Source organism: Ctenopharyngodon idella, chromosome 3 (assembly GCF_019924925.1).
Source record: "Ctenopharyngodon idella isolate HZGC_01 chromosome 3, HZGC01, whole genome shotgun sequence".
Taxonomy (NCBI): Eukaryota; Metazoa; Chordata; class Actinopteri; order Cypriniformes; family Xenocyprididae; genus Ctenopharyngodon; species Ctenopharyngodon idella.
The window spans coordinates 5367340-5386754 of NC_067222.1; the positions used below are offsets into that span (position 1 = coordinate 5367340).

The window sequence follows — 19415 nt, forward strand, 5'->3', positions numbered from 1 at the left end:
AATCGCTCCAATCACTACCATTTTCCTATTAGACACGGGACATATATACGTGGCATTACTGCTCGGTAAGTATGCTCAAACTGCCCTCCCCTTTATAAGCATGAGCATATTACTGTGCACCTTCTGGTTGTTGTCTTCTTTTGTTTCATATTACTAAGGCTTTCAAGTCCTGGCTGGCATGGACCTCACTGCTGAGAGACACTCATCCTCATAACCAAGCTACAGTATAGAAGTCCCACTGCTACATCTACACGATTACCACTGTTCGCTTTTAAAGACATTACTAAGTGTCTTAATTGTCTATGTATTTCCAAGCTGATGGTTCCAGGGGGGTAATATTAAAGCTCTTGTATGTTCAATTAATTTTGGAGCAAGAACCCTCATAAGGAACCATACCACCAAAGATAAATTGTGTTCCAATAAGCTCAAGTAACTTGCCTAAGTGGTCCTGTCTGAAATTAACTTATTGCTATATTGATTTACAGTATCTCACAGAAGTGAGTACACCCCTCACATTTTTATAAATATTTTATTATATTTTTTCATGTTACTACACTGAAGAAATTACACTTTGATACAATGTAAAGTAGTGAGTGTACAGGTTGTATAGCAGTTGTATATTTGCTGTCCCAAAATACACATTCAAAATAACTCAACACACAGCCATGTCTAAACCGCTGGCCACAAAAGTGAGTACACCCCTTAGTGAAAATGTCCAAATTGGGCCCAAAGTGTCTATATTTTGTGTGGCCACCATTATTTTCTAGCACTGTCTTAACCCTCTTGGGCATGGAGTTCACCAGAGCTTCACAGGTTGCCACTGGAGTCCTCATCCACTCCTCCATGACGACATCACAGAGCTCGTGGATGTTAGAGACCTTGCGCTCCTCCACCTTCCATTTGAGGATGCCCCACAGATGCTCAATAGAGTTTCAGTCTGGAAACATGCCTGGCCGGTCCAATGGTCGTCTTGGAGGTGTGTTTGGGGTCGTTATCATGTTGGAATACTGCCCTGCGGCCCAGTCTCCAAAGGGAGGGGATCATGACACTCCCACCACCATGCTTGACTGTAGGCAAGACACACTTTGTACTCCTCACCTGGTTGCTGCCACACACGCTTGACACCATCTGAACCAAATAAGTTTATCTTGGTCTCATCAGTCCACAGGACATGGTTCCAGTAATCCATGTCCTTAGTCTTCTTGTCTTCAGCAAACTGTTTGCGGGCTTTCTTGTGTATCATCTTTAGAAGAGGCTTCCTTCTGGGACGACAGCCATGCAGACCAATTTGATGCAGTATGCGGCATATGGTCTGAGCACTGACAGGCTGACCCCCCACCCCTTCAACCTCTGCAGCAATGCTGGCAGCACTCATACGTCTATTTCCCAAACACAACCTCTGGATATGACGCTGAGCACGTGCACTCAACCTCTTTGGTCGACCATGGCGAGGCCTGTTCTGAGTGGAACCTGTCCTGTTAAAACGCTGTATGGTCTTGGCCACCGTGCTGCAGCTCAGTTTCAGGGTCTTGGCAATCTTCTTATAGCCTATGCCATCTTTATGTAGAGCAACAATTCTTTTTTTCAGATCCTCAAGTTCTTTGCCATGAGGTGCATTGTTGAACTTCCAGTGACCAGTATGAGTGAGTGAGAGTGATAACACCAAATTTAACATACCTGCTCCCCATTCACACCTGAGACCTTGTAACACTAACAAGTCACATGACACCAGGGAGAGAAAATGGCTAATTGGGTCCAATTTGGACATTTTCACTTAGGGGTGTACTCACTTTTGTGGCCAGCGGTTTAGACATTAATGGCTGTGTGTTGAGTTATTTTGAGGGGACAGCAAATTTAGATAGTTATACAAGCTGTACACTCACTACTTTACATTGTAGCAAAGTGTCATTTCTTCAGTGTTGTCACATGAAAAGATATAATAAAATATTTACAAAAATCTGTGAGATAATGTATATAACAGCTCAATAAACATTTGCAGTCACTCTAATATTGGGGAAAACACTCTTGCTGGTGTGATAGGCTATTGCTTAACTTTATCATTTTATAATCTTGGTGCTAAAATGTGATAAAATTCATAAACCAACACCCTTGTCAATGACATACTGTACATGGAAGACAAAATCTATAAATCTTTTTACAGGAAAACAATACATGACAAAATATGCAGGCAGTTTACAATTACGAGCAATATACAATGATCTAAACAATTGCGATGGCATATCTTACTTTAACTGTAATTCACGAGCAAATATATTAGTAAGGCAGGTTTCATATGTTATTTTCTCTTGTGCAAAAGACAGGAATTGAAGAGGCAACAAGCAAGCATAGTATTGTTATTGTATGAATACTAAAAATATCTAACAGTAATATAACAGGTATGGACGAGCCAGACACACATAAGCGTGACGTTGTAAGGCCGCTGCCGTCGCGTTTCTCGGTGCCAAGGCCAGTGGTAGGGGCATTAAAGGTGAATGTGACAGTGATGGATTGTCAGACAGGCACAACTGTGACAGGTTGTCATTAGGATTGCCAGGTGGACGTATATGCCAGTGACAGGTCGAGATGCAGGCAAATATACAGTATGGGGTCGCACGCCATACTGTATATTTGTTTATTTAACAAATATACATCCTATAAAACATCCGGGTGAACCGAACACTTCCTTTTTGCCTTTCTCGCCTCTTCTGAGACTGGTTTGGAGAATCAGCGTGTATACGCTGATATTTGGAAATCTTTACCCATTCAATCCGTCACTATAGTGCAGGCCCCTGGTGCCCCTGAGGATTGCGGTAATTTTTTGCCCCTTTCTTCTATATTTCAGGTGAGTGGTTGGTATTGTTTACATTACAAATTTACGAGTTAATTTGTATTAATATTTGTTTTGTAGGGTTTATATTCCGACGCTTTGTGAAGCGTACGGATGTGGTGAGTAACTGTTTTGCTCTATTAACAGCAGTTTAAAAGAGGACTATTTGCTGGATTATTTATTTACCCACTGTTCTGCTGTTCACAGCAGAGGGGACTTTATCACCTGTTTTGTTCCGTGTGTTCACACATAGAACAGGTGTTTACACCTCCTAATTAAAAAAAAAAATTATAAACTTAATCACGTGACTCCACTGTTTGCAGTGGCTGAGTGAAATTAAGTTTATTCCTTTCGTTTATTGCTATATGTTTGGATTGTGTGTACACACATTTGTATATTATTTTGTGTCAAACTCCTGGGTACAGGAGTAGAGTATTTATATTCTCGCGTATTATTCATACTACAGCTGTACACAGTTGTCTTACAATCATGAGCCAACCACTGTGCCGTTATTGTGATGATACCATGCATCCTCGGGATGGACATCGGGAATGTCCATCATGTCTGGGTATGGCCTATTTGCTGGAGGACATTGAAAAGCCATGTCCTGCTGCAGCTGAGTTTTCCGTACAAGAGAGGGTGCAAAGAGCTAGCCTTTTTGAGTGAGCAGCTTGTGATAGAGGAGCCCAGGCATCAGGATCAGTTGTGGATGCAAACTCCCTTAAACGGAGAAAGGAGCATTCTCCTACTGAAGGTCGGGATCGACCTGGCTGTTCTGATGAAAAAAGGTCAAGGGCTTCAGACCCTCAAGCTGACACCCAGATGCAAATTCTAGCAACTTTACGGGATTTGGCTGGGAAAATGGATCGCTTTGGACCCCAGAATATGGGGTTAAGCTTACAACAGCACTCAGTTCCATCTGTTGTCTCTGAAGACGATCGCCCTTCATACCAGGGACAAAGAGGAAACATTCCTGACACTGTTTCTCTCCATGCTCATGACTCTTTTTTTTTGGTAATAATGATCAGGATATGAGTGAAGAAGATCAAGGAGGTGAGTCCAAGTCTTCTGCTAATGATAGGGATAGTACACAACCTGACATTTTTACTCAAATTCTTAGCGCTGCAATGATTTTAAGTCTGGAAATGCAGGCTGAGACATCAACTGCACCAGTGGTGCAAGGAGTGTGGGCTGGGGTCTCCCAGTCCCAACCCGCTGTTTCAATCCCTGTTACTGAAGACTATTCACAAATGCTAAGTAAAGCTTGGAATAACCCCAAAGCTGCACCCCAGTTCAATGCTGGTTACAGATGTTTTGGTAATATTCAGTATGCTGCAGAAACGGGCATGGGAGGTATATGCCAGCGGTGGAGCGTGAAATGGCATCCTTAACACCCTTGGGCCCAGACCAGGTGACTGATGACCCACGGTGTCCCCGGAAAGAGTGTGAGAAGACTAATAACTTAGTGTGTCGAACCTACAACTCAGCCACACGTACAGCCCAATCTGGTAATGCCTTAGCCATAATTTATGGCTATGGTTATGTTCTGTTAAAAAGCTCAAATTATTTTAAAGTATTAATTTGAATAAATATTTTAAAAGGCATTATTACAAAGATTTACTAAAATCAGAAAGATTGAACAGAGGTGCTACATTTTTGCTTGAGAGAGAGGGTGTGTCAGTGTGTGTGTGTGTCTGCATCCTTGACTGTACACGCAGTCACAGACAGAAAGCGTGTGAGAGAGTGGTTGAGTGAGAGACTGAATGAGTTTTTGTCTGTATGTTAGAGGAAGAGTGAATGACAGAACTACTACTGTTCAGCGTTTTCATCATCGTCGTGATCCTCTTCCTCAGGGGTGACAAATTCATGCTCCATTTCTGCATCCAAAGGACCTTTGACATTGCTGTCGCTTTCATCAGAGGATGACACATCTCCAGATCCAAAAAAATCACTGACTAGCCTTAGTCACTCTTGCTGACCAGCAGCAGAGCTTAGGTTAGAAGCCTCAAGTGAGTTTAACGCTTTGGCGACTTTGCTCTCTTTTTTGACATTTTGACAAATTAATAAACAGAACTACACACAGTATACTACACTACACTATACTCAGGGCTTGACATTAACTTTTTTGCTCACCAGCCACTGTGGCTAGTGGTTTTCCAAAGTTACTAGCCACTCATCTGATCGAACTGATCGTGCGTACAACAGAGAAAGCGCGCACGCGAGAGAGCGCGCACATAAGGGAGCGCTTCTGTTTTGTGTCATTCAATGCAATTCCGCCGATCCCGCCTTCACTAACTGCAAGTTAATCGATAATTAATTGTGATTGGATTGTAATTTTGTGCTACGACGAGCTTGGCTACCTTTGATTAGGCATTAGGCTGAAATTATTTCCAACCCGCCAAAGTGGCTAGTAGGAGTGACTGTCTTACCCGCCACAGCTGAAATCTACCTGCATTTGGCGGGTTGGCGGGTGTTAATGTCAAGCCCTGACTATACTACACTGCACAGTATTGAACTATCTTTCTGAGGAGATCTGGTAGCTTGTTTACACAGAGCGCTGCTAGTCTGACAGGAGGATGGCTGGACCAATCGCGTGCTTCCCATTGACAAATGATCAGCGTTTATGTCACTGTTTGTGTACATTTCTAAGCTTTTTGATTGGTTTTATACAACGTTTAACACCATATTTGGAGAGCAGAGATAGTGACGTTTCAGGGGATACCTGGAATATAAGGAAATGCTCAGAAGTGACGAGAGGAGTTGAGAAAGTCAACTTTAATAGTCATTTAAATACCTTTACTCAGTTATCTGGATTACGAAACTTTGGGAGATTTTTGAATGTCTGTTCATTGAAATTAGCTAAAAAAAGAAAATGCGATTTTTTTAATTGCTTTTCCACATATCCCGTATCTTAAAATGGAACGTTGTGACTTCCTACTCATTTCGCCAGAACGGGTCACAAATAGTAATTTTTGGAGGTTTGACAACAGCAGAAGTGTCAGACAAGCACCACAGCACACACAAATGGCTCACTCTCATACCTCAATCAGAGATGCACCACAAAGGATACGGAACTCCAGGGGCTCGGGTCCCCATGGAGGTACTGCATAGCAATCCTGGAAGAGTTGCTGGAATCTGTTCCCAACTATGCCTGGACACCTCCCCCATTTTCGGGGATCCACTTGACTGTGGTCAAGGACTCAGTCCAGGCAAAAAATTTATCTAAAGAAATTGTAACCCTTCTGAAGAAGAAGGCAATTTCTCAGCTAAAACCCAGCGAACAGCACACTGGGTTTTATTCGAACTATTTCCTTGTGCCCAAAAAAGATGGTGGAATCCGACCTATCTTAGACCTAAGACGTCTGAATGCATACATAAAAGGGTTTGTTATACGGTTTTCCTCCCCTGCCATTGATTCCGCATGTGCTCAAATGGGTGAATCTGGGACATTGTAGGATCTTACTGGTCGCCCCGAAATGGCCAAAGAGACATTGGTTCCCACTTCTTTTACGTCTGGTACAGGGCCATCCATGGCAGTTACCAATAAGGGCAGATCTTCTCTCTCAAGTGGAGGGTGAGATCTGGCACCCGAACCCAACCACGCTACAACTCTGGGTTTGGCCTCTACTCAGCCCTCCTCTTATCAGCTAGAGGAAGCAGTAATGAAAACCATAAACAATGCTAAAGCACCTTCCACTTGGGATAACTACTCAAACAAATGGCATGTGTTCTCTAACTGGTGTCAGGATAAGAACCTGGATTCCACTAATTGTGGTCTTGATTCTTTTTTATGATTTCTCCAGTCGCTTTTAGATTCCAGAAGAAGGGTCAACAGGTAAGAGCTATTTCTCATTTTCACAGTATTGTGGAAGGGTTATCAGTTGGTAAACACATGTTGGTGTCTCAATTTCTTAAAGGGGCACGTCGCCTCTATCCGGGAACAAGGTTGCGATCACCATCCTGGGACCTCCCCATGGTTCTACAGTCATTGACTAAATCCCCGTTTGAGCCATTGGCTCAGACAGATCTTAAATCACTAACATGGAAAACAGTTTTCCTTTGTGCTATCTGTTCAGCAAAAAGAGTGGGTAAGTTACATTCATTAACAGTAAGTGAAGACTGTCTGAGATGGAAAGCCCTGTGTTTCTGCCATTTTGGGGTGAAAGCGACTCGGCAGTCCACTAGTTTCTATGACAATATCAGCTGCTTTGTTAAAAAAAAAAAAAAGTACATTAAAGCTGAAATTAGCTGAAAACCTGAATGATGACAACACAGAATAACGCACAAACACTAGACTAGTGATCATCAAATCCTTTTAACGGTTTATTATACAGACTTTGTGTTAAGTCTTCCACTTTTTTTTTTTTCCACAAAACCTTTGCTCTCTAGAAACCATGTCAGTTTGGGTTGAAATTATTTGAAGTTTAAGTATTAGCATCATAAACAATTAATAAGACATGCATCAGAAAAATTGGGAATGTAAGAAAATAAATATATAACAGAATATAACATCTTGACAGTAAACTGTTTTTAGTGGTGTCTTATATTAATGTCCGTTAAAGCAAGACTAAGTAAACAAAAAAACACAGCCACTGTGTCCAAAAGTGGGAATTATGGGATAACAGACACAGCAATGCATCATGTTCTATAAAATCATGTTTGTATCTTAATCCAGGGGATTAAAACGTATATATTTCAGACCTAGTGGAGTGATTTACTCCACTTTAATCCCCTGGATCATGCTACAAACATGATGATCTTCACTTTATTAATTATTAATATATTAATTTACTATTAATAGTAAATATGTAAAGTTGCAAAAAATGGAAATACTCAATAAAGTAGGCTAACTACGTTACCTCAGATGTAATGGTTGGATTCTACAACTGATAATATAAAACATATATAGGCTAAGACAATACAACATTACTGTAGGTGTCATAAAATTTACTGAATTTGAGAAATTTTCTATTGTGTTCCTGATTTAGCGGTGAGATTCGCCGATTTTGGATGCCTAAGATGATGGATTCTGCTGTCCAGTTGGCATTTTCACCCCAAAATGGCTGCCGTGTTACCGAAGCGACACCTAGTGGCTGTTACCCAAAAAGCATCAGAGTTTCTCCTCTTGGGTTCTATGCTCTTTGGTATGAGTGTGAGCATCAGTAGCCGTGAGATGCATTGAAGTGATGTCATCTTCCTCTGTCAGTCTAGAACTAGTGGACCAATGGTGATGCTTAAGCCCGCCCTAATTAACATGAAACTCAAACTGCAACATTTGGAAAAGCAAGAGCGGAAGGTGGAAAGAAGAGCAAAGTGAAAAACAGCACAAGCATACAAAAGAGTAAAATATGAGCAGGAAATGTAAGAGAGCACAAAGTACAGAGTAATAAAACCAAGGAAAACAACTTTTAAGAACACACAAACACAAGTTTAAGATTTGTGCAATATAATTTTTAATGTATTTAAAGTTTTGTTTCATGCTTGTTTTTTTGTTTTTTAAATGCACTTTTAAATTTTCAATTCACGCTTTGCTATTCTGATCATTTTGCATTATTTGTTTCAGTTTGTGCTATATATTTTTACATGTGTTTTAAAATTTTTGATTCATGCTTATTATTTTTTGATCAGTGACCGCAATACTATTGGCGGGAATTTAATCCCATAGACTCCCCCCTCGGGATCAATTCTTCTCCGTCCTGCTCACCCTCTGCCATCTTTCCATCAAATACATTTTTTGTATGTCAGCCCAAGGATGTCACCGTCCGGGGGCAGAAGGTGGTGGTAATGCAACAAAAAGCTGGTTGCCAACCACCGCAAAACATGAAGAAGAAGTCACCGTCATACAGAAGTGCCTCTGTCGGCTTGGCGGTGGTGTCTCTTACCGAATAATCCAGGATCAGTGATTCTTAGCAGTTGCATTTCTGATTTGAGCTTGAGTTTCAGAAATGATTGGGAAAATGTAACGTTAGCTTTTGTAGACGCTACCGCACTACTCAGCTTAGCTACTGAAAAGCTATTTGATTCAGGAAACAGCTACGCTACCACCACGTTACTGAGAAATGTAGTTAAACTAGTAGCTACTGCCCAACACTGATTAGAAGACATGTTTGTCATAAGAGTTTTATAGTAAAAATATAGCATATTAACATGATGATGTAGTTGTTTATATTTTTAGCTTTATTGCGAGGCAAGTTTATTTATATTTTGCAGTATTAAACACGTATTTATACCGATTTCATCAGGCTCCGAAAATTCTTCAAAAAGAACAATGGCCATAATTGCAACTCTTGCGTCATCAGAACAGGGTGTTTAACGCACCACCGTTTCCATTTAAAAAACGTTTTGCAACGTTTTGTCGGGGCTGAACGCAGCCCTTGTATTTGGTGCCTTCTGGAAACGACAACAGAAACATTTAGAAAATCAAACACAGATTTAAAAATAACGTTTTGTGTAATCCTAATAGGCAGATGTTAAACCTTTGAAAAATGATTTTGATCAAGCTCAGGCAAATAAATTTAAGCATTTATAAAACAAAATCTATGAAATGTCCACCCTAGAGAACAAATGAACAACAGTTTAAAAGACTTATGATTTTAATGTATACGCATTGTGTATACGCATGTGCCTTTGTCCATTTAATGGATTATAAGGTAATATATTTTTTTAACACACACATTGGGTTTCCATTTTTTATGGGGACTTTCCATAGACATCACGGTTTTTATTCTGTACAAACCGTATATTCTATCCCCCTAACCTACCCATAACACAAAACGTTTTGCTATTTTAGATTTAAAAAAACAAACAAAAAAAAAACAGGTCCTTACAAAGGGGGAAAAGAACACACACACACACACACACACACACACACACACACACACACACACACACACACACACACACACACACACACACACACACACACACACACACACACACACACACACACACACACACACACACACACACACACACACACACACACACACACACACACACACACACACACACCAATTATAAATATTCAGTCTCAGTGTTTCAAGTGACCCAGACCTGAATGTGATCCGGACACTGTGATCTCCAGACTCAGCTGGTTGTTTCTTAACACATTTTTTTTTCTCTCTATGTTTCATTTGTACTGCTGAAGTTCATTTGTACTGCTAAAGGCAAATCACTATTGCATAAATAAAAAAGGTTTTATGGCACAATTCTGCATGTATTTACAGTTATTAATACCAAGAAAACACATTAAAAAAGTCTGAATTACAAATGAAGGATAATATCGATCTTAAATTACAGCATTAAAATGTTTGAGCAAAAAAAAAAAAAAAAATCTTGTTTATTCAGTAGAGGATTCATTTTTCGTAATTCTGTTGTTTTCTGCTTCTGGTTCGATCCATTGGCTGAAGTTTCAACCAACGCCACAGCATTCTGGGTACAAAATATGTGTCAATTTAATATCTAAATGACATCTTTATACTTTAGCATTGCTGATTAATATGAAGTAAACAGCCTTTTATTGTAGATATTGTACATCTTAACAATGCTGGGGAAAGGCACTTTAAAAGTTTTTTAAAAGTTACAAATATTGCTTTATTCCCTAAAAAAGTAACTATATGTTACTTACTTAGTAAATATGTACTTACTTAGTAACTAAATATGTTACTTAGTTTATGTAAAGTTACATTACTTTTTTCACACTTGACTGAGACTGGCTCTCTTCCAGGCCATGCAGGTGTATATATACTGAGAAGTTCCTTCTTTTTTTTAATTGTTTAAAGCAGTAATGCATTCAACAACATATATAACATTCACCTTATTACATTATTATATTTGGACCACATATATTTTAAAGGGCTATGCATGGCATACAAATGATCTCTTAACATTATGACTTGCAGGTATATAACTGAATCAGTTCGACATTTATTACTTCCCTTCCTTTGAAATCAAATAACTGCGATTGTTTGCATCGCTGTATCAATAAAAAGAGAATTACAGTAATATAAATGAAGTTCCAAGTGCACAACCAAAGGGAACATTAATCACCATAATGGTGATCAAACAAAAAGATTTTAGGAAAATCAACATGTTTATGAAGTCAGCTTACGTGATGTTCACTCAAAGGTTTCAGTTGTATTGATAATTCAACATTTAAGATGACTTTGGGAAATCAGTGAATGCAAACAGAGAAAAATAACTGCAGAAGTGGAGGAAATGAGTGAAAAGTCTATTAAGAATTGCCCTGCCTCAAAAACCTTTTATTTTATTTTGCTTGACAAAATGGTACTCAAACAAATCATTTAATCTTAACCTGTTTTCTGATTAAAAAAGACATAGTATGTGAATAGTACAGATTACTAGATGTTTACAATTAAGACATTAAGTAAAGTTAACTAAGAAGTGTTAGTTAGAATCACTGTTGGATTTTACAGCATCTTTATCATTAATAATCAAAAATTATGCAAATAAAAGTCAGCTTTGTTGTTTATTGTGCTCAAGAAACAATATTGTTTTAAACAGCAATTACAATAAATGATTAAGATGAAAGATCTCAATGACAGAACATTACTAAAACTTCAATTTGTACCCAATGGTCTTTATTTCTAGATTCCTCAGTTTCTCTTTTCTTTTGCTTCATTCTGTGGAGAAATAAATCATTCAAATGAACATATGTGAATGACATCTATTCACAACAATAATAATGCTAACAAGTGTTTAATACAATTATTGCAGGAAAAACATGTTTAGAAAATGTTTATCCAAAGCTATAGGGAACAGTCAACTCTTCTATCAGCCCAAGCACAGAGGAATCAGGAGACCAAGTGATGGTAAAAAATGTTTATTAACGTTAGTTGCATCTTTCTCAATGCTCAGTTTGACTTCATCTGACTTGATGTTTTATTATATCAAGCAAAGAATACAGAGAATTACTGCTTCACAACATCATCCTGTGATCCTGAAAACCTTCATATAACATTAAACAACAATATACAGTATAAAGAGCAAAAAACAATCAGAAAAGTAATGTAAAGAATAGAATATATATGTATGTACATTATATACATAAGAAAAATGATAAAATAAGCATGGAAACAACATAAATCAAGAGGAACACATATGTATGTTTGCTCTCTTGAAGTTACACACCCTGCCTGCTATTATACACTCAAATTAGATCATGCATGTCACATAAATTCTGCCTGTCACATGACTGATTTGGCCCCAAACTAATGTGGCTGTCGATGGCTTGTTCAGGTCCCGTAGCATCAGGCTGTTAAGGATCCTGAGTGCTTATGGGCATGATAGTCTGGACCTTCTCTTCTCCTCCAGCTCCTTCTGGATCTTATAGATCTTCTCAGCCAGCAAGTGGTAATATTCAGCCTGAACACAAGACGTTTGGATATAAAAACATGGGCCAAAAACACAGAACAGCTTTTCTCATTTAAATAAAGGCAAACAAACAAATGAATAAAAAAGGTTGAAATGTAGCAAGTTCAGGTGCTTTACCCTACTGTCAGCAGACTCAAAGAAGGTTCCTTCCACTTCACATGCGTAAGCGACCAAGTTCTCCATGCGTCTGTCCAGCAGTGCTGCAGGGTCTGGGGTCGGGAATATGGCTTGAACCCTGCAGGAGCAGCATTCAAAAGGTCACAGGGGCTAAAAATTGCTCAAAAACAACCAAAGACACCCATTATTATGACGACATGATGTGAGTCTGCTCCTCTTGGACTCACAGCTTGTGCACTAGGTGATTCCTCAGGTCCTGAGTGACGTCCTCGTGCCAGGGCTTCTTCATGCCAGGGACCGACAGCGGTACAGATGCAGAGAGATTCCCTGTGGAGGATTAAACATTTCGGAGGATTAAAAGTAGCATCTCCAAGTCACTAGATATCTTTCTTTTTCCCATTATGTTCACTGAAATGATCAGACAAATTGTATTTACTTATTGACAAGAAAACCCTGATGCACTTGTGTGCAGTTTTATTTTCACTATAATCAATATCATGCAAGATGAGGTTTTTGACAAGGTTAATGATGAATATTGTACATGCCGTTGTTGATGGCGGGCGCAGCTGGCTGACTGGACAGAGGAGCCTGAATGTCAGTGTCAGGAGAGCTCAGTGTCACTGTAAACAGCAGAACAAATTACATTCAAATAAATAAATATATAAATAAATAAATAAATACGTGATTGATTCACAACTATATATAAAACTGAATTAGCCTAAGTCCATATGAAAACAGGCCCCGGTGCTTTCCAGTTTTTGTCAGTCAAGCAGTTTTTAATGTCCATGAGCAATGCTGCGGTTCTAGTGATCAGTTATGCATTTACAGATGTTTTTAAATATTAGTTAGTTATTAGAAAGTGATTTCTATGGGTTTTAAAGACTTTAAGAAGACTTTACATTGGTTCTTTGTTTGACAAGTTGTACACACTGCAAAAACATTTCAAAAGTTGTAATAATAATTATATAATTATATAATATAGTAATGCTTATAAATTTAAAATGCCCAGCAGACAATTAATATGCAAACTATTTGTTAATATTCACTGGATTAAAACAATTTACCACTTAAATAATAGGCTTAATATTTGATACAAATAAGACTTAAAAGTTTTTGATTGTTAAAGTTACTTACAGCATCCAAAATAAAAGCAAAGATGTATTATTTTCCAGCATTGCAACACCCACTCACTTCCCAGAATGCAGTGTAGGTTACATCTCTAATGGTCGTTTTGCCTTAAATTTAGGTCTGCTCTGTGTAAAGATATGTCTAGGCTATTTGTCACTGTGGTTGTGCTTAAATGTAAAGTCAGCTGTGATTTCTAAGTGGTGGTAACAGCAGAACATGGGTTTAGCTGGACCTCCAGCTCCTCCTCCCTAGACCTACATGACCCAGTCCAGCTCCACCTCTGTGGACCTAGTGAAGCGCTATGAAGGGCCACCAACTGGCTGCTAATGTTAATGCAAGCCTGAGAAACTAATGAAAGAAAATATTTAAAGAAGTGCAAAGAGTACTGGGGTAAACATCTTCATATCTCGGTGCTCATTAGATTAGGCCAAGGTCAAACATATAAGGCCAAAGATTAAAATGTAAAAAGCCTTTATCTACTCATGGCTTTATAATGGGGGGGGGGGGGGGGGGGGGAATCACATACAACCACATACCGACATGTTGCGGCTAATAACCTTCATCAGAGTCCTCCTATACTACGATCAATTAGTCATTTTATATGGTCACCTGATTAGGTCAGAAATAAGAGGAAATTTAAATCATTAATATCAAAATATCAGAATATATAACATCAAAGTATATTTAAATCAAATACTGAATTTATTCTAAATCAACAACGTAATAATATAAAATCAAATGTATTCAAGAAACAAAGTGAATCACACACACACACACACAAAGACAGAGAGAGAGAGAGAGAGAGAGAGAGGAAGAAGAAGAAGAAGAAGAAGAAGAAGAAGAAGAAGAACCACATTTAGGCTAAACCTTAACCATTTTAGCTTAACTAGAACGAAACGCCCACAGAACGCAATTCTGGGTTCGAAATCGAATTCAGAAAAAGATCCCGGAAGTGGCTTCACCGAAATAAAAATGTACATTAGGCATTCTTGTCGGCGGATGTTACGAATTCATTTTACTTTATAAAGATGGTACAGTTTCGTTCCTATTGCGTATATATCACATTAAACTCGAAACTACATAGCCTAAGGGAGTAAACTGGGTTGTAATCGACATTTTATCTCTCCTAACAAAACCGTGGTAAAATAACGACTTAAACTCTTTCAAATCATTCTCAGGGTGTACTTGCAGTTTTGCAACATTTCCTCTTCAAAGGGAATGTCCATTTTGTTGACAGTGAGCAGCAGGAGAACCGATAGAACTTTCGCTTCTGTTCAGAGACTCTACTGTGGGAGTTTGTGAGTCCCTAACCTAAACACCCCGTGACAAATGTGGGGTGGAGCGTAAATCACTGCCGTAATTATTTATTTATTTTTTTCTTTTGACGTTCACAGTAGAACATGTGAATCACAGAACATCTGCTCTACTAAAGGGATAAAATAGTCTGTCTGATATGCATGAAGAAAGTCTATTTGCTGTTTTTATTTTTTTCCACATTTTGCTTCAGGCAGTAACACAATGCTAATATTTTTTAATCACAATCATAGGGGAAAATAATGAAATCTTTGAAATTCAATGCATATTAATTATTTCTCTCAGTTTTTGATACACAAAGCAATGATGAGAATTAGGCATGCTATTTTTACACATTATTCAAGGAAAATTAAATACTGAAAATATTAACTTACACGAGTCACCTATATGTAAGAAAACATTTACCCCACTAGAAATGTAAAAATATAATAGTATTGAATGTTTTCACTTTCATGTATTAAGAAAACAGTAATTAATGAAAATGAGTTTGTTACAGTCTATTTTGGCTATTTAAGTTTACTTATACACTGTAAGGTACTTTTAAGATGCTTTTGTATTGTAAAAATGTGCTTATAAACTACAGAGAAAAATCACAATTATAACTGCAGTCATTAAAAGTTCCATTTTACAAAACATGACAACTTTATAATTTATCTCTCACTCACCCAGTCTCTCCAGTACCACAGTTGCATTGGCTGAAAGTCCTCCAGCAAACACTTGACACATGTAAACTCCTTTATCCTCAGTTCTGACACTCTTCAGTCTGAGAGAGAAGTTTCCTTTGGCGATTTCATCAGTGAAGAACTCAACTATATCTCTATATCTCTCATCTGATGAATCTGGTATAATTTCATTGTTTTGTTTTGAACCTGTACAAGTATGTGAGCCATAAATTGTAGATCTGTCACCTTGCCAAAGACCCTTCCCAGAGTATTTGGATCTTGTTTTCATTGTAATGTCTTTCAGATCCAAATAAAAGCAATCAAATGTGTGTGTGTGTGAGTAAATGGGTACATACAGAGATCATCATCATCATCATGAACAAGCATTTATATTGGTGCTCCTTGAAACCCAAAAATTCCTACAAACTGTGTTCATGCGTTAATGGCAGATCTACCTTTTGTTTAAGAACAATGTTGTAAATCCAGTTAAATCACTTGACCATGAAATACTTCCTGAGAAAAACAAAAGGCACAACACAGCAAACAATATAAGATTAGATTAAAGCAACTACTAGTTACCTGTACATTATGGAACACGTAAAGATCCCAGCATGTTTGCTTTATTAAAATAAACCAGCATCTGGTTTACACACAGACTATTTAAGAAACACAGGGAGCAGAAATACCAAAAACTTTCCTCATGATCGTGAACTAGATTAATAAATAAGAGAAATAAATCATAATAAGAGCTGTAAATAGAAATCTAATCATCATCTATTGGAAAGCTATTGCTCATTGGATAAAACTGTGCATGTTTTCACCAGAATCACTTTTAAAGTGAGAAAAGCATATAACTGGAATTATTATACACAATTAATGTATCATTTTATTTGTTTTAAACTTCAAAACCAAGTACAATATGTATACATAAGCTGTATTAAATGTTTAGATAAATAATCAACAACTATAATTTTATTGTATACCTCCTCAATATAGTTCTGCAGCCATGATGTCAAAACCCAGAAGACTGTCTCAATTTGAAGGATCCTTATAAGGCAGCCTTCATTCAGCTTGTTTTGAAGGATGCATCAAGTGTATCCTTCTCAACCTTTAGTCACCCAAAATTCTTTGCACATATTCCAGTTCACAAAAAAAAAAAAAAAAGGACTGATGGAAAACAAGTCGGCCATGAGCTTGTCTAGTTCACTAAGAAAAGTAAGACAAAAATATTTTTTCTGGAGACGAGGCCTCTAAATGTTATCTTTTGTTATGATGTAAATTGCCAAAAATGTAAGCCACTGGGAGACTGTAGACTTAGTCATTTACAGCATTAATAAAAAAATCCAGTTAATTTAATACTTTTAATACAAAATATTTTTGTTTTAATAGTATTTTTGTGACAACCGCGGGGACGGGAACATGTGTGCCATAGTCCGTCTCATTCTAGTGTTTAATGCTGAGGAGGACTCTCCCTTACGAAAATACATTTCCCTATATATGAATGATCAATATATTAAATAATTAAATGGTATATTTTAAAATATACAGAATAATATATTGTGTTAATATATTACAATATATTGAATAATACGTAAGGAACTGCTGCTTTTCATATATTGAAAAATATGTGAAAATAATCTACTGTGAACAGATATGGTACTGCATGTGTATAAATATATTGCAGATATATTTACTCATGCAGTATAAACACATATAGAGAAATATATAATGTCATAGCAGAATTTTGTTATAAGAACGTTCTCCAAATATCCAGTGTTGGTTCTGGGAAAGTAAAAAAATGTCCAGTTTTCTTGAAGTTAGAGGAACGTGTTTTATAAGGTATGATGTTCCTGAAACGTTCTTTCAACTTAATTTTGATTAACAATCAAACAGTCTAGCAACGTCGATTTGTAACATTCCAAGAACATAAAAATGTCCTGTTAACTGGGAAAGTATTTAGCAAATTTGTCACCTCAGTATGTTGATATTTAAGCCCATATTTGGAAATGTATTGTGTAATACATCACATTATATTTTGCAGTATTTCCATATATTTTTGTTCCGTAAGGGCTAACCTACAAGCCTCTGAAAGACTGGACGGACACGGCCTCACTAGGATGCAGCATTCCGTTTGAGAAGCACCCTATAGCCTATACCGAATGTTTTTGATCGATTTGTGGGGGCTTGCGCCTTCCAGCGTAAACACAAGGAAAACAAGTGCGTTTGTGTGGATTATTATAATTTCCTTTAACAATAGCCTAATAGAATAATAATAAGAAGCAATTGAATAAAGAACTAAATGAATCCTGTCGTTTATAATACATTTTTCATCTCGACGAGTTAAAGATATGGCAGCTGTTCCTCCCTGTATCTGTCTCCCCTGAATAGCAGCTAGCATAAATAAATACTTACCATCAGTGATCATCAGCAGTGCTAACATTAAAACGCAGTTCGGCATCTCCAAATAGCCTATGCAAATTAAACAAAACGATAATGTCAATAGCCAGAAATGAGAATATCCTTGCTAACGGATCCGGTGCTGGCCGTGAAATGCGGCAGACTAAACGCTTCCTTTCACGTATTCATTCTTACTTTCACTTTAAAAATGCGCATGCAGGTGCTGAGTCGAGTCAGATTATTATTAATGAAATGTAGACATATAAACACTTCACCGCGATAAATTTAACTGTATGATCACACTGAAACTGATCAATCCGAGAGGAAATAATCAAATCAGCATGTCAAAATAGGCTACTTCTACTGTTCTCTCTATAGTGAAATAGCATGCGAATTGATTTCAGGTTTGGTATTCAATCAAAACCTTATTAAGGACATGCATGGTCATCATTTGGATTATTATTTTGCAGTTTCCTTGCAAGTGAGTCAGACCTCACTGTATTTTCATTCCTCTTAATGAAACATAGGGCATATTTAAAATTTGCATTTGCCCGTTTCTTATATTCAAATAAGGGACCATGTTTATGTCTACCTACCCAAGCTTTAAAAGCCTTTCTAGCGTCAGCATGAAGCTCTTTAGCATATTTATTCCAACCTGGCTTGGCTTTATACATCTTGATCTTGTACAGAGGCCTGCTTGAAGTTCCTTGTATGTGCTCCTCATACAAGGAACACAACTCAATAGCATGTTGCAGGTTCTTACAGTTAATATCTCAGCATACTGCTGCGTCTTTTGCTAAATCAATATTACTCAACAAAGTGTCAGACTAAACACAGTGTATTTTAACATCCTTCTCAGTCAAATTAGACCAGTCTATTTTCCCTACACACAGACAAAAGAGTAGGTAAATTGTCCAGATTTATAGATAAAGAAAAAGACACATGATCAGTAGTGGCAAATTCATAATTAATCCTCATGGCCTCTAAAGAATCATGTGCATCAGCTGTGCCATTAAGTTGTGTGCCACGCCTCACTAATGTAAGTGTAGCTATTAACAGGTCAATACACTTTACTGGAGAGAATCCACCCATTATCAGAGCAAAACTGCATTAAATGATTGGCAAATAAAGGACTATCGTCAGAAACATCTGCATTCATATCACCCACAATAAAGAAAACATGTGGAAGCATTATCCTGAACAACCAACATGACACAAGCCAACCTGTTAAGATATTTTCTTCATTCTGGGAACTCTCATAGGGTGTATAGATGTTCAGAATGATGATTTTTTTTCCCACCACAACTGAACTCAAAACTATAGCACAGTCAACATCCAGTCTGACCACATTAAATAGCTGATCAAACTTTTTGTGCATAAAACATAGTACGGCAACACCGCCAGGTATCCTGCCACAAACTATTTCAGTGCTCAAGTCAATGGTAGATTCACCCACCCCATAGAAGTCTTTATCTACAAGTATTAAATAAAGTATAAATATCAAGAAGTTCTTCAGTCAAGGCATTATCAGCAATGGTTCTGGTGCCGGAGAAGCTCTTCAGGTGGTCACGAAGCAG

General features: G+C 37.7%; 1 protein-coding gene across 3 annotated transcripts; it reads right to left on the bottom strand.

Moving 5' to 3' along the window:
* Positions 1–11653: 11653 nt before the first annotated feature.
* LOC127508432 (histone acetyltransferase p300-like) lies at positions 11654–17996 on the bottom strand. Of its 3 annotated transcripts, none has more exons than XM_051886331.1 (5): positions 17854–17996; positions 12883–12957; positions 12565–12664; positions 12338–12455; positions 11654–12211 (listed from the first exon to the last, which is right to left on the bottom strand). In XM_051886331.1, exons 1-5 carry the CDS (start codon positions 17897–17899, stop codon positions 12122–12124), a joined length of 429 nt encoding a protein of 142 aa, XP_051742291.1. In that variant the 5' UTR covers positions 17900–17996; the 3' UTR covers positions 11654–12121. The 3 variants fall into 3 exon arrangements, with proteins under 3 accessions (XP_051742291.1, XP_051742289.1, XP_051742292.1); XM_051886329.1 differs by lacking the exon at positions 17854–17996 and adding an exon at positions 15445–15630; XM_051886332.1 differs by lacking the exon at positions 17854–17996 and adding an exon at positions 14651–14795.
* Positions 17997–19415: the final 1419 nt, after the last annotated feature.

What these genes read in the sequence shown, in the direction of transcription:
- LOC127508432 (XM_051886329.1), bottom strand. Translation starts at nt 15,505, where the DNA reads ATGTGTCAAGTGTTTGCTGGAGGACTTTCAGCCAATGCAACTGTGGTA. An exon ending in TGTGGTACTGGAGAGACTGG is followed by an intron (nt 12,958 to 15,444) that starts GTGAGTGAGAGA and finishes TGCTGTTTACAG; the next exon opens with TGACACTGAGCTCTCCTGAC. An exon ending in TTGAGTCTGCTGACAGTAGG is followed by an intron (nt 12,212 to 12,337) that starts GTAAAGCACCTG and finishes TCTTGTGTTCAG; the next exon opens with GCTGAATATTACCACTTGCT.